Source organism: Tamandua tetradactyla, chromosome 6 (assembly GCF_023851605.1).
Source record: "Tamandua tetradactyla isolate mTamTet1 chromosome 6, mTamTet1.pri, whole genome shotgun sequence".
Classification (NCBI taxonomy): domain Eukaryota; kingdom Metazoa; phylum Chordata; class Mammalia; order Pilosa; family Myrmecophagidae; genus Tamandua; species Tamandua tetradactyla.
The window spans coordinates 28732990-28746862 of record NC_135332.1 but is presented as its reverse complement, the minus strand read 5'-3'; the positions used below and the strand labels follow the sequence as shown (position 1 = coordinate 28746862).

General features: G+C 39.7%; 1 protein-coding gene across 1 annotated transcript in view; it reads left to right on the top strand.

Moving 5' to 3' along the window:
• SOCS7 (suppressor of cytokine signaling 7) overlaps positions 1–13873 on the top strand; it is a 46821-nt gene that overhangs the window by 12759 nt on the left and 20189 nt on the right. The window contains exons 2-6 of the mRNA XM_077164601.1: positions 6238–6302; positions 8601–8705; positions 9146–9247; positions 10217–10347; positions 10866–11034. Coding sequence (XP_077020716.1) covers positions 6238–6302; positions 8601–8705; positions 9146–9247; positions 10217–10347; positions 10866–11034 — 572 coding nt within the window. The remainder of the gene's footprint in view (positions 1–6237; positions 6303–8600; positions 8706–9145; positions 9248–10216; positions 10348–10865; positions 11035–13873) is intronic.

Below are 13873 nucleotides of genomic sequence, written 5' to 3'. Positions count from 1 at the left end.
GGCTCCTGGAACACATTTCTACATTTTCAGGCAGTTCCCTCCAGCGTCTCCATTACATCTTGGATAACAAGGTGATATCTACTTAATGCATAAGAATAACCTCCAGGATAACCTCTCAACTCTGTTTGGAATCTCTCAACCATTGACACTTTGTCTCATTTCACTCTTCCCCCTTTTGGTTGAGAAGGTTTTCTCAATCCCTTGATGCTGAATCTCAGCTCATTCTGGGATTTCTGTCCCACGCTGCCAGGAAGATCCACACCCCTGGGAGTCATGTCCCACATAGACAGGGGGAGGGTGGTGAGTCTGCTTGCTGTGTTGGCTGGGGAGAGAGGCCACATCTGAGCAACAAAAGAGGTTCTCTTGGGCGTGACTCTTAGGCTTAATTTTAAGTAGGCTTGACCTATCTCCTGTGGGGTTAAGTTTCATATGAACAAACCCCAAGACTGGGGGCTCAGCCTATAGCTTTGGTTGTCCACACTGCTTGTGAGAATATCAAGAATTCAACTTGGGGAAGTTGAGTTTTTTCCCGTTCTCACCATTCCCTGAAGGGGACTTTGCAAATACTTTTCCATTCACTGATCAGATCACTCTGGGATTCATCAGGGCATCACGTGGACAAACCAACAAAATCTCATGTCCTATACAAAGTTCCATGTACTTAAGGTGTTCAATCAACTATCTACATAAGTTATATTAGGAGATGCACTAGTCAAAGTGTAGATTTGTACCAAATAAACATTTTTTTGCTTTAGTCTCACACATTAGTTGAAATTTTAAAATACTAAGTATCATCTATTTTCAGCACACTGCAGTAATGACATTCTTTTGTTCTTCCTCATGCAAAAACATTTTTTCAATTTATACATTTAGTCACTATCATTATACACTCTAGGCATTCCTAGATTACACCATCTCAATCTTTATCATCTATCTTTCTTTGTGATTTCATTTATGTCCCAGCCCTCCTCCCCTCTATCATTCTCATATGCAGCTTCATTCAGTGTTTTAACATAATTGTATTACAGTTAGGTAATATTGTGCTGTCCATTTCTGAGTTTTTATATTCAGTCCTGTTGCACAATCTGTATCCCTTCAGCTCCAGTTACCCAATATCTTACCCTATTTTTATCTCCTGATGGTCTCTGTTACCAAGGAAATATTCCAAGTTTATTCACTAATGTCAGTTCATATCAGTGAGACCATACAGTATTTGTCCTTTTGTTTCTGGCTAATCACACTCAGCATAATGTCCTTAAGGTTCATTCATTTTGCTACATACTTCATAACTTTATTCTGTTTTACAGCTGCATAATATTCCATCTTATGTAAATGTCACAGTTTGTTTAGTCAACTGTCTGTTGATGGACATTTTGGCTGTTTCCATCTCTTGGTAATTGTTAATAATGCTGCTATAAACATTGGTGTGTAAATGTCCATTTGTGTCCTTGGCCTCGTACCCTTTGAGTAGAGACAGCATATAGATGGGTCCTGTTTTTTAATCCATTCTGCCAGACTATGTCTTTTGATTGGAGAGTTGAATCCATTAACATTCAGTGTTATTACTGCATGGGTAGTACTTTCTTTTACTATTTTGCCTTCTGGATTTTATATGTCATATCTAATTTTCCTTCTTTTTACCTTTACTCATAGTCTTCCTTTCTACACTCTTCTCCACATCTCTCTCTTCTGTCTTTGTATCTGTCTCTATTGTTCCCATTAGTATTTCTTGCAGAGCTGGTCTCTTGGTCACAAATTCTCAGTGATTTTTTGTCTGAAAATGTTTTAATTCCTCCCTCATTTTTGAAGGCCAATTTTGCTGGATATGGAATTCTTGGTTGGCAGTTTTTCTCTTTTAATGATTTAAATATATTATCCCACTGTCTTCTCGCCTGCATCGTTTCTGCTGAGAGATCTGCGCATAGTCTTATTGGGCTTCCCTTGTATGTGATGGATTGCTTTTCTCTTGCTGCTTTCAAGATCCTCTCTTTCTCTTTGACCTCTGACATTCTGATTATTAAATGTCTTGGGGTATGTCTATGTGGATCTATTCTCTTTGGGGTACGCTGCACTTCTTGGATCTGTAATTTTAAGTCTTTCATAAGAGTTGGGAAATTTTCAGTGATAATTTCCTCCATTAGTTTTTCTCCTCCTTTTCCCTTCTCGGACACTCACAACACGTATATCCGTGCGCTTCATATTGTCTTTCAATTCCCTGAGTCCCTGCTCATATTTTTCCATTTTTTTTCCTATAGTTTCTGTTTCTTGTTGGATTTCAGATGTTCCGTCCTCCAGTTCAGAAATCCTATGTTCTGTCTCTCGAAATCTACCATTGTAGCTTTCCATTGTTTTTTCCATCTCTTCTACTGTGTCTTTCATTCCCTTAAGTTTTGTGATTTGTTTTTTCAGACTTTCAGTTTCTTCTTTTTGTTCTTTCCTTGCCTTCTTTATATCCTCCCTCAATTCATTGATTTGGTTTTTGATGAGGTTTTCCATGTCTGTTCGTATATTCTGAATTAATTGTTTCAGCTCCTGTATGTCATTTGAATTGTTGGTTTGTTCCTTTGACTGGGCCATATCTTCAATTTTCCTAGTGTGATTTGTTATTTTTTGTTGACGTCTAGGCATTTAATTACCTTAATTAGTTTATTCTGGAGATTGCTTTCACTTCTTTTGTCTAAGGTTTTCTTGCTGGATGAATTTGTTGTCTATCTGTTCTTTGACATTCTGTTCAGCTTTATCTGGACCTTTAGCTTAAGTTTTGTTTAACTGAGGAGAATTTTTCAGTTCTTGTTTTCTTGTTTCTTGCCCTGCTTGTGTGGTGCCTTTCCCCCCACACACACACTTAGGAGGGTCTACTTAGATATTATAGACCCCAGCCAGATTTTCCCAGACCAAATTGGCCTCCTATCAGGAGGAAAGAGTCACCTGCATCGGTTTTCCCTGAGGGTAAGACCCAGCAAGTTGAAAGACTTTCCTGTGAAGTCTCTGGACTCTGTTTTTCTTATCCTGCCCAGTATGTGGTGCTTGTCTGACTGCAGGTCCCACCAGCATAAGATGATGCAGTACCTTTAACTTTGACAGACTCTCCCTGCTGGGGGTGTGGTGGAGATAGAGGAGAGGTTGTAAGCTGGTTTTAATGGCTTCAAATTACCAAGCCCTGGTGTCTGAATTCCTTGATGGAGGGATTCCACCTGAGTTGGGCTCCACCCCTTCCCTGGGGAAGGCACAAGCTCCAGAAAAGCCCCCAAAAGAGCTCATTTCTGCCTATGCCTGGGGCAGTTGCAGCCTGAAAAGTCCTGCTGCTGTATCCAGAGGCAGTCAAGCCTTTGTAGATACACAGCCACAAAAACCTGTTTCCTTCTTTTTTTTCCCCCTTTTTCTGTCAGTCCTGCCCCCTTGGTGCTGGGGCAAAAATGAGCAACCTCCACTTTGATCAGGTTCACCTAAGCTGGGGGCCTATTTTTAGTAGTCAGAGTTTGTTAATTAGTTCCACAATTGGGGTTTGATTGTGCCCAGTCCCTGCTACTGGTCAAGTCCTTTCCTTTCCCCTCTGGGAAGGGGCCTGTGGGGGAGAGGCACTGGCTGCCGCAGCTTTGGGAACTCACGGTTCTGGGGGGTGCTCGCAGCCAGTCCAGCTGGTCCAGACTGGGGTACGCTGTGTCTCTGGTCACTGTCGTGGCTCCGGGAGCTGTTCTGTACTGTTTCTGGTTATTTAGTAGTTGTTCTGGAGGACGAACTAAAATGCGCACGTTGTTAAGCCGCCGTCTTGACCCGGAAGTCCCTATCCATTTATTTTTAATCCTTATTTTTTCTTTTTAAAATTTTTATTATTAAAACCAATCAACATCCAATGTGAACATTTTGTTTTCATCACATAGTTGTATATTCATCATCATGATCATTTCTTAAACATTTGCGTCAATTCAGAAAAAGAAATAAAAAGAAAACAGAAAAAAATTCATACATACCATACCCTTTACCCCTCCCTTTCATTGATCACTAGCATTTCAATCTACTGAATTTATTTTAACATTTGTTCCCCTATTATTTATTTATTTTTAATCCATATGTTTTACTCATCTGTCCGTAGGTAGATAAAAGAAGCATCAGACACAAGGTTCTCACAATCACACAATCACATTGTAAAAACCATGTCATTATATAACCATCTTCAAGAAACATGGCCACTGGAACACAGCTCTACATCTTCAGACATTTCCCTCCAGCCTCTCTGTTACGCCCCAACTGAAAAGGTGATATCTATTTAATGTGCAAGAATAACCTCCAGGATAACCTCTTGACTCTGCCTGGAATCTCTCAGCCATTGACACTCCACTTTGTCTCATCTGTCTCTTCCCCGCTTTGGTTGAAAAGGCCTTCTCAATCCCTTGCTACTGAGTCCCAACTCATTCTAGGATTTCTGTCCTACATTGTCAGGAAGGTCCACACCCCTGGGAGTCATGTCCCACGTAGACATGTCCCAACACTCCTGGGAGTTATGTCCTACGTAGAAAGGGGGAGGGCAGTGAGTTTGCTTGTTATGTTGGCTGAGAGAGAGGCCACATCTAAGCAACAAAAGAGGTTCTCTTGGGGGTGACTTTTAAGCCCAATTTTAAGCAGGTCTAGCCTATCCTTTGCGGGGTTAAGTTTTGTATGAACAAACCCCAAGACGGGGGGGGCACCCCATTGCTTTGCTTGTCCCCACTGCTTGTGAGAATATCAAGAATTCTCCACTTGGGGAAATTGAATTTTCCCCCCTTCTTACCATTCCCCCAAGGGGATTTTGCGATACTTTTTTATTCACTGTTCGTGTCCTTCTGGGATTTATCAAGGCCTCACTCTGGACAAACCTATAAAATCTCATGTCCTACTCAAAGATGAACATCATTTGAAGTCAAATAATTTTATATAGATTTCATTTTGGATTTTCTTTGCTTCTGTCCCCTACCTCCTACACCACAGTTGATAGTTGAATAGAGCTTAAGTTTTATTTAGTCCTTTGGGGGAGTAAAGCCAGCTATAGTTTGGCTTTTGGAAAGTATGCCAGCTACAGTTCTGAGTCAGGAACTGAATTCTAGGGTGGAATTTTTTTTTTTTAAGTCTGGTTTACTAAGGTATAATTTACATACAGCAAGAGTCATTTTTTTTCAAGAGTTTCAAATTGTTTATTGATTACACATGATAATGGATGCTACAAAAGCTTCATTTCCCATCTATAACTTTAATGTGGTACCATTATTTAATTTAGATATATAGCATAGGATGTGACAACAATCATTTTTATAATCAAATGAAATTTTGTAAGTTTGATTGGGTGACTCTTTTTACTGATGAACTCCAGGTTACAACACAGTAATGGTTAGTTCAACTACACCACGGTTTAAGATTCATCTTTTTTAGGTGTCTAGTTCTATTAATTTTGCATATTTCCATCACCTCAATGAGTTCTTTCCTTTGTAGCCAGTCCCCTCCTGGGGTATTTTTTGAACTTAGCACATTTCCGGCCAAAGTCTTACGTCAGAAGCTTTTTGAATTTCTTTCATTTTTCACTAGAAAGCCAGTTGAAATTGGTACAAAGTGAAGTTTCCTTTGGTGTAACTTTTCCCATGATATCTTGGTTTTCAGGCTGGTTGCCTCAAACAGCATGGAGGAGAAGTCATGGGGAGAGCTGTGACTGGTAGTTCAGAAAAGGGAAGGGTCGATTTTTGTTGGGTGCTGGACAGAGCCCTAACCTGTGGAAGCCTACTTGTTAGCTTGTTAGTGATTGAAGAATTGCACATGCATCCTGTAGTGTTGTTCTCTGGGTCCCTGATTTGCTCTGGGACCTCCTGTTCTAGGGCAGGCTGAGTGAAAGCTGTTGCCTTTCAGGTCAACAACCTTTTTCTTGGCTCCCATATGAAAATCAGCTCAGCATCCGATTTCCTTCCTCTTGAAATGGACTTGCTAATTATCACACAAGGTGTTTTGCTTTTTTAATGTGCCAGGGATGGAGAGATCCAAAGGGTCTTCTCATTACTTTTTAGGCTGGTGAATTCTGTAGCCAAGTATATTTAAGGAATTGCTTCAATTGTTTCATTCTCCCCCTTTAAATTTTAGGCTTTATTACAAGAATATTGCTGTCAATCAACAAGGGTTTTCTTTGTTTTTTCATGCATCTGGAATTGTTGTAATGATTTAGTTGCATACATGTTCATTTCCCCCCCTTTATTCTCTCTGTGTGCTTTGCCCCTTTAGGAAACCCAGGTTGACAAGAACTCAAAGTGCCTTTTCTCCGGTCTCCTTCAGCCCCTTGTTCACAGGTAAGGATGATATATTTCTTTCTTCTGACCTATGGAAGCAGGAATATTCTGGGACCTGCCAGGAAACACACTTAGAGATGCATCACAGAGGGAATTTCAGACATGCCTGCCGTTATTTTTTTCATTCCTCTCGTACTGTGTTTGGGGTGAGGCTTATTTTTATGGTGTGGAATGTGTTCTTGAATTTGGATGCTTTATAATTTGGGGTAAAGGCTGCATGTTGGTAATTAGGCAGCCCTACCAGCTATGTAATGCTTAGTTCAGGATCAATACATATGAACGTATACATTTATAGGATCATAGTGCATAAAGATTCTCTGGAAGTCATATAATTCCTGTCTCTGCTTCTAAGGGAGTTCATGGATTATCTAGTAAATATGATCCATGATTATCTGGTCTATTTTTAAAGGCTTTGGGCAAAGGGGATTACATGAGTTCTTGTCTTACCCATTTTAGTGGCTAGCAGCTCTTGCACCTGTTAGAGTTCTTCGTGGTATCTAATTTAAGTCTCTACTCTTGCAGCAGGGAGCACAGTTTCCAAAGTAGGAAGGGGGTTGGATATCCTTTGGGTAACTGCCTTCTTATTTTGGAGCGAACATTTTCAGAGAGAGAGACCTTCTGTTCTGTCAGTTATATATGAAGCTTCTGCTTGAATGAGCTGTAGAAAAGAAAGGTCTTTACTGCCTCAGGTCTCAGAAACTAAGTACCCTTCATTGACTGTTGTTGTGAAACCTTTAAAAAAAAACTCAACCCTTTTTGGGTGCTGTATCCCATAAAAGGACAATTGGAAGTATTATGATTTGGAAATGGACATTTCCAGGATGATGTTAAATAAGCTGGTGAGACCCCTCTCACTCTTGGGTAGATTGTTATAAGCTGTTAGAATATTTGAGTGGGTGCCTGTGGTAGACATCTACTATAGTGGAGGAGAAGGTCTCTGTTCTTTTCCAAAGTCCAGAATTAGGCTCATCCTGTGGTAGCATGTTTTTCTGGTTAATTATGGTTTTTCCCTTAAAATAAGAAACATCCACATTTGTAGACTCAGGTTCAGTGTTCTTGTTTCAGATTGCCTTAGCTCTACTGAATTGTGTCCTTTTATTTAAGTGATGTACCTATCCATTCTGATGAGCTTAACCACTTATCTGGGTTCCTTGTATTGCTCTGGGCAGCGAGGCTCTCAGTTACTAAACTGTGATGAGTCTAGTACCATTTCTTTGGCTTTTAGCGGAGCTTTTATGCTTAACTAAATTAATGTTCAACACCTTTGTAAAAACAAGCAAACAAACAAACAATTTAGTTTTGGAAAACCCAGCTTCTTGGCCTTTTAGAGATATTGGTCACCTAATTTTTTTTTTAATTGAGAAGCATTAATATTAGCCCAGGGACTAATTCAGCCTCCTGACTAGGAACAAACACCCCAAGGACCAAATGAAGAAATTCTGAGTTGTGACCTGTGAAACAAATTTATTCCAGGCTGTCAACCTAAGTGTTAATAAAATACCCTTCATCCTCTGGTGTTGGGTGGCAAGGAGGGGTATCTGTGTCAGAGAACAGAACTGTATGACTTGCTGGGAAGTAAGAGAAACCATGTGCCACTCTCTACCGAGTTTCTACTGAGAAGCTTCCTCTAAGCTTACCTAATTTTTGGCTGACCATCAAAGTTGTTAATTTTTAGGGATGTAAATGCATTTTTCAGCCTTTGAGTCCCTAGTTATTGGGAATTTGTTGATATCTTAAATGGTAGATCCTCTTATGTGTGAACATTCTGGAAAATCTAGATGTAAGAGCTATCTTGGAAGAAACTGAAAGTAACATTGGGACCAATGTTCAGTTTACCATGTAGTTCTTATATTTTCCTGATACTTGCTTTCCATCCCCTTTTGGACTTGCTTGCTCCCTGAAATTGGTAAGGTAATTCCTGTAAGAGTGAAGTTGTGGGTTCTATTTGAATAAAATTGGTGTGTATTCCTGTAAGAGTAAAGTATGTGGGTTCTATTTGAATAAAGATGACTCCTTGCTCAAAGTTATATCATAGGTCAGTGGCAGAACCAGAATTAGATAGCTTTTCCACTGTCATCCCATATTTTTGTTAAAGAATCCCTGGCCATTAACACAGCAAAGAAATGATGTCTGGAGTTGGGGGAGGGGATGATTCCAGCTGTGGGGAGCATCCAGTTTTGAGCTTTTTGAGAGCCATGGATCTCTAGCCTCCCTTGCTTGCCCTTTGCTTCCCTTTGCCTTCAATCTCGGCTTTGGGCTAGATGCTTTTGTAATGTGCTTGCTCTGTGAATCTCTCAGGTGAAACTGTGTCACTTGTGGACGTGGACATCTCTCAACGGGGTCTGACCTCTCCACACCCGCCAACTCCCCCTCCTCCTCCAAGAAGAAGCCTCAGCCTCCTAGGTATAGTCTCCTCCCCTCTTTGCCTTCTAGTCTAGTTGGAGAGTAAACTTCTAGGGACCTGTTGTTTTTTTTTGGCAGAGTCAAACAAGCTTCTGGGTTTCTAATAATGAACTAGTTATTTCCCATCTGTCATCTCTCGAAGTGATGAAATAGGTCTCTTACCTGTATTCTACAATATTTACAGTCCATATGCTTATTAGATTTATGTTACCCTGAATCTACTGCTGTTAGGCTGCTTTAAGAATACCCTTAAATTCTTGCTTTCTAAGCAAAGCAAATCAGATAAAGATGATTGTTGACCTTACATGTAAACAGAAGGTGACGATCAGGCCATTTTGCTCCAAAGGGCGGCCTGATAATCATCCTCCCTTTTCCCTGCCTTCACCTTGCCCATTCTGTATTCATATTTCTGAACCTCTTGCTTTTGTTCTCTCTTCCAGATGATATCAGTGGGACGCTGCCTACATCTGTCCTTGTGGCTCCGATGGGGTCTTCCCTGCAGTCTTTCCCCCTACCTCCGCCTCCTCCACCCCATGCCCCAGGTTAGCTTAGCTTAGAGATAGGACTTGTAAGAAGTGGGAGTGTAAAGTAATAAACCTTTGAAGGATGGGAGGAATCTATATATGGAAATATCAGAATTTATGAGAAAGCTTCCCCTTGACCAGGCCAAAATTTTTTGGAAATGAAGCTGAGAACTGGTTTTTCTAACCCGTTTTCTGTATGGAGGTAAATCTGATTTTTGTTAAGTATAAAAATCCATTGGATTTTTTGTATTTCCTGCTGAGCCTGGTTTGCAATTCTTTTTTTTTTTTTACATGGGCAGGTACCAGGAACCGAACCCAGGTCCTCGGGCATGGCAGGCAAGCACTCTTACCTGCTGAGCCACCGTAGCCTGCCCTGGTTTGCAATTCTTGAATAGATAATACCTAAGAAACTGTCTTAATTTTAGGATGGGGAAGAGATTTAATATATAGCTGATTTTCAAAGTTCTGTGGTTTTTCTAAGTTTTTAATGTTTACTGCAGCCTTGTAAATAAGTACCAAACATTTAGTAGCCCGTGCCTGCTTTGCCAGCCTCCAGTACCCAAGGGATAAAATGAATGAAATCGTCATTCTTTTCCACTTGCCTGGCAAAATCATTACTCTTCCTGGGCAAGTAAGCGAGTCACTATTTCCAAGGCTGCTTTACCGGAACTTCACCTCGAGGTGGGAGAAGTTGGAATCGCTCTAGGCTGGTGAAGCCCCTGAAGTAGTCACCTTAGTCAGGTTAGTGAGCAGCTCTCCATCCCTTTCCTGGGGTTAAATGCCCCCACCCATCCTTCACAGCTTACACAAGCCCACACAGCTTTTGTTCCAGCCCATCCAGCTCTTTCCCACTGCTTTGGCTTCCACCCTTTCCAGCTTAGCTTCTAATGCCTTGCCCCTCTTCAGTTAGCATCTCTGTTTTGGGGGAGGGTCATCCTGTGATTGGGGGCAATGAAGATAAACAAGTGACCATGACTTGCCCTACAGATGCATTTCCCCGGATTGCTCCCATCCGAGCAGCTGAATCCCTACACAGCCAGGCCCCACAGCACCTCCAGTGTCCCTTTTACCGGCCTGACTCAAGCAGCTTTGCAGCCAGCCTTCGAGAGTTGGAGAAGGTAGGTGGTGCCTGAGGACTAGCAGCCCATCTCTCCTCCCACTCTCTGAATTCTGAGAGCCCAGGGCTCTCCTTTTATTATTTTTACAGAAAAGTAGTTTCTTTTGCCTCCCTATTCACAGTGACAAAGCGAAATACTGTTAATTATTAAATCCTAGGAGATATATTAAAATTGAATTTGATAAATAAAGCCATTCAAACACGGTGAAGGAGAGTTGTGGATAAATTTTTCCATGGACTCAGCTGATTTTGATAGATTAGCTGACCCAGTTTTCTTTCTTTTCCTTTGTAGGATCTTTGGTAATGGAGTTGTAGAATTATTCTTTTACTTTGGAGTGCTAAAAGTATAATGAACCTGATGTTCATTGCTAACGGTTGAGCCACTTTCAGTGGCTTTTACCTATTGAAATGATTTGGAGGATGGAGGGGGCGGGTTCTCCTGTGGAAAGATAAACTGTGCCAAAAACTTTGACATTTTTCTGTTCTGTTAACTACTTGACCACTTCTTGTCTTTGATAGTGTGGTTGGTATTGGGGGCCAATGAATTGGGAAGATGCAGAGATGAAGCTGAAAGGAAAGCCAGATGGCTCTTTCCTGGTACGAGACAGCTCTGATCCTCGTTATATCCTGAGCCTCAGTTTCCGATCACAGGGTATCACCCACCACACTAGAATGGAGCACTACAGAGGTAAGAGGTACAGGAGTGCCTCTGGAGACCACTAAAACCCTGATAAGATTTGTCAGTTGGGGTTGTAGAGCCTTCTGTAGGTCCACACTCCCTTATCTGATACCTGTAGGGCAGATGATGTTTTATAATTAAGAATTCTTCACATTTTAGAATGGTATCATGTATTATATAACTCACCCATTTGAATCTGGACTATTATCTAATATTCGGAACACATTGTTAATATTTTTTTTTTAAATAGGGTACAAGTCCTTAGGTAACATTCACTCTTTTTTTTAATTTATTTTTTATTATATCAATATCAATATCAAACCAAAACAACATACAAACACAAACATTCTTAACATAACAAATATTCTGTGCATGGTGTACAACCAATGGCTCACAATATCATCACATAGTAGTATATTCAGCACCATTATAATTTTTTAGAGCATTTGCATCGCTCCAGAAAACGAAATAAAAAGAAAAAAGAAAAAACTCATACATACCATGCCCCTTAACCCTACCCATTGACCACTAGTATTTCTAACTACTCAATAGATTTTAACCTTTTCCCCCCTATTATTTATTTATTTCTAACCTGTATTTTTTACTTATCTGTCAATATCGTAGATAAAAGGGGCATCAGACACAAGGTTTTCACAATCACATAGTCACATTGTGAAAGCTATATCATTATGCATTTATCTTTAAGAAACATGGCTACTGGAACACAGCTCTACAGTTTCAGGCACTTCCCTCTAGCCTCTCTAATATACCTTAAACTAAGAATGGGATATCTATATAACATGTAAGAATAACCTCCAGGATAACCTCTCAACTCTCTTTGAAATCTCTCAGCCACTTACACTTTATTTTGTCTCATTTCTCTTTTCCCCTTTTTGGTCAAGAAGGTTTTCTCAATCCTTTGATGCTGAGTCCCACTCATTCTCTGATTTCTGTCCCACATTGCCAGGGAGGTTTATACCCCTGGGAGTCATGTTCTACATAGAGAGGGGAAGGGTGGTGAGTTTGCTTGCCATCTTGGCTGAGAGAGAGATAGGCCACATCTAAGCAACAAAAGAGGTTCTCTGGGGGTGACTCTTAGGGCTAATTTTAAGTAGGCTTAGTCTATCCTTTGTGGAGATAAGTTTCATATGAACAAACCCCAAGACTGAGGTCTCGGCCTTTTGATTTGGTTGTCCCCACTGCTTGTGAGAATATCAGGAATTCTCCAAATGGGGAAGTTGAATTTTCCCCCTTTCTTGCTGTTCCCCCAAGGGGACTTGGCAAATACTTTTTTATTCACTGTTTAAATCACTCTGGGATTTATTGGGGCACACACTGATAATTTTTACACTGAAACATGTGAATAGTCACACCTTGGGAGATACATGCAGGCCCTGAGTTGCTTCCTTCAGGCTAGGTTTTGTTCCAAATGTTACAAAAAGTTACAGAAACCTTTTGATTTCAGAGATTGTCAGATTTCAGAATTGTGTATAAGGATTGTGGAACTGTATTAATAGAACACTCTTCTAGGAATAAGGATAGAAGAGGTGGAAAAGTCCAGGCAAAATTAAAGATATGGTTTCTTGTTCTTAGACATTTGGCAGATTGGTTAGATACTTGGTTGTTTGTGTCTAGGGATCACTTAGGGTCCTACAGCAGAATATGTAGGCTCCGTTTCCTTAGATAGTCTTCTTAAAAGTTAGAGTGCCTATTTTTTGGTACGGTTCTGTGGGTTTTGTCAAATGTATAATATCATGTTTTCACCATTATATTATACAGAAACAGTTTTTAGACTATATTGTGTGCATATGTTATGGTAAAAATGCCAATATACCAGTGTATAGTATACTACCAGTCTCACTCTACCCCAGAGGTAGCTGCTGTTAGCAGTTAGGTGTTTATCCTTCTAGACATTTTTCTTTCACTTACATACATAGTACAATCGAGTGTGTGTGTGTGTGATTACATAATAATGGGATCATATTATATAACTAGTTAAGTGTCTGGGAGAGCTCTCCATTTGAACTCATACTACAAAGTAAGATTATGAATATGCTGTCGTTTAATTTTTCTGCTATCAACAGACATTTAGATTTGTCTCCAACTTTTTGCTATTATAAATAATGTCACAGTTAATGTGCCTCTATATGTCTCCTTTCATATATGTAGGAATATTTCTTTGTGACACCTAGAAGAATTTCTGGGTCAAAAGGAATACATATCCTAAATTGATAGATACTACCAAATTGACTTCTACCACTCACATTTTCATCAACAGCTAATGAAAGAACTTGTTTCTCCACTCCTTTATCCAACCCTAGATACTATTAAGCTTTTAAATTTATGACACTTTTAATGGGTTAAAATAATTTTAGTTTGAATTTTTGGGATTTTACTGAATTTAAGATTCATTTCATATAGTTTTCTTATTCTATAAATTGTTCATTCTTGTTTTTCTATTGGGGCTTTGTATCTTTTTCATGTTGCTGTTTAGCTCTTTTTTTTTTTTAACTTTTTGTTATTGTATACAATAACATATATACAAAGCAAAAAAAGAAAAAAGCAATAGTTTTCAAAGCACTCCTTAACTGGTAGAGGACAGATCCCAGAGTTTGTAATGGGCTACCATACCATTGTCTCAGGTTTTTCCTTCTAGCTGCTCCAGAATGTAAGAGGCTAGAGGAATAATTATTTTCTTATCATCACAATTGACTTTTTTTTCTTTTTTGAGAAAAATGACATATTGATATATAACCCTTTATATATTTCGGTTATTAGTCTATGACATGTATTGCAAAATGTTTCTGTTTGTTAACTTTGCTATGGCTTATTTGTTTCTGGAGGACTT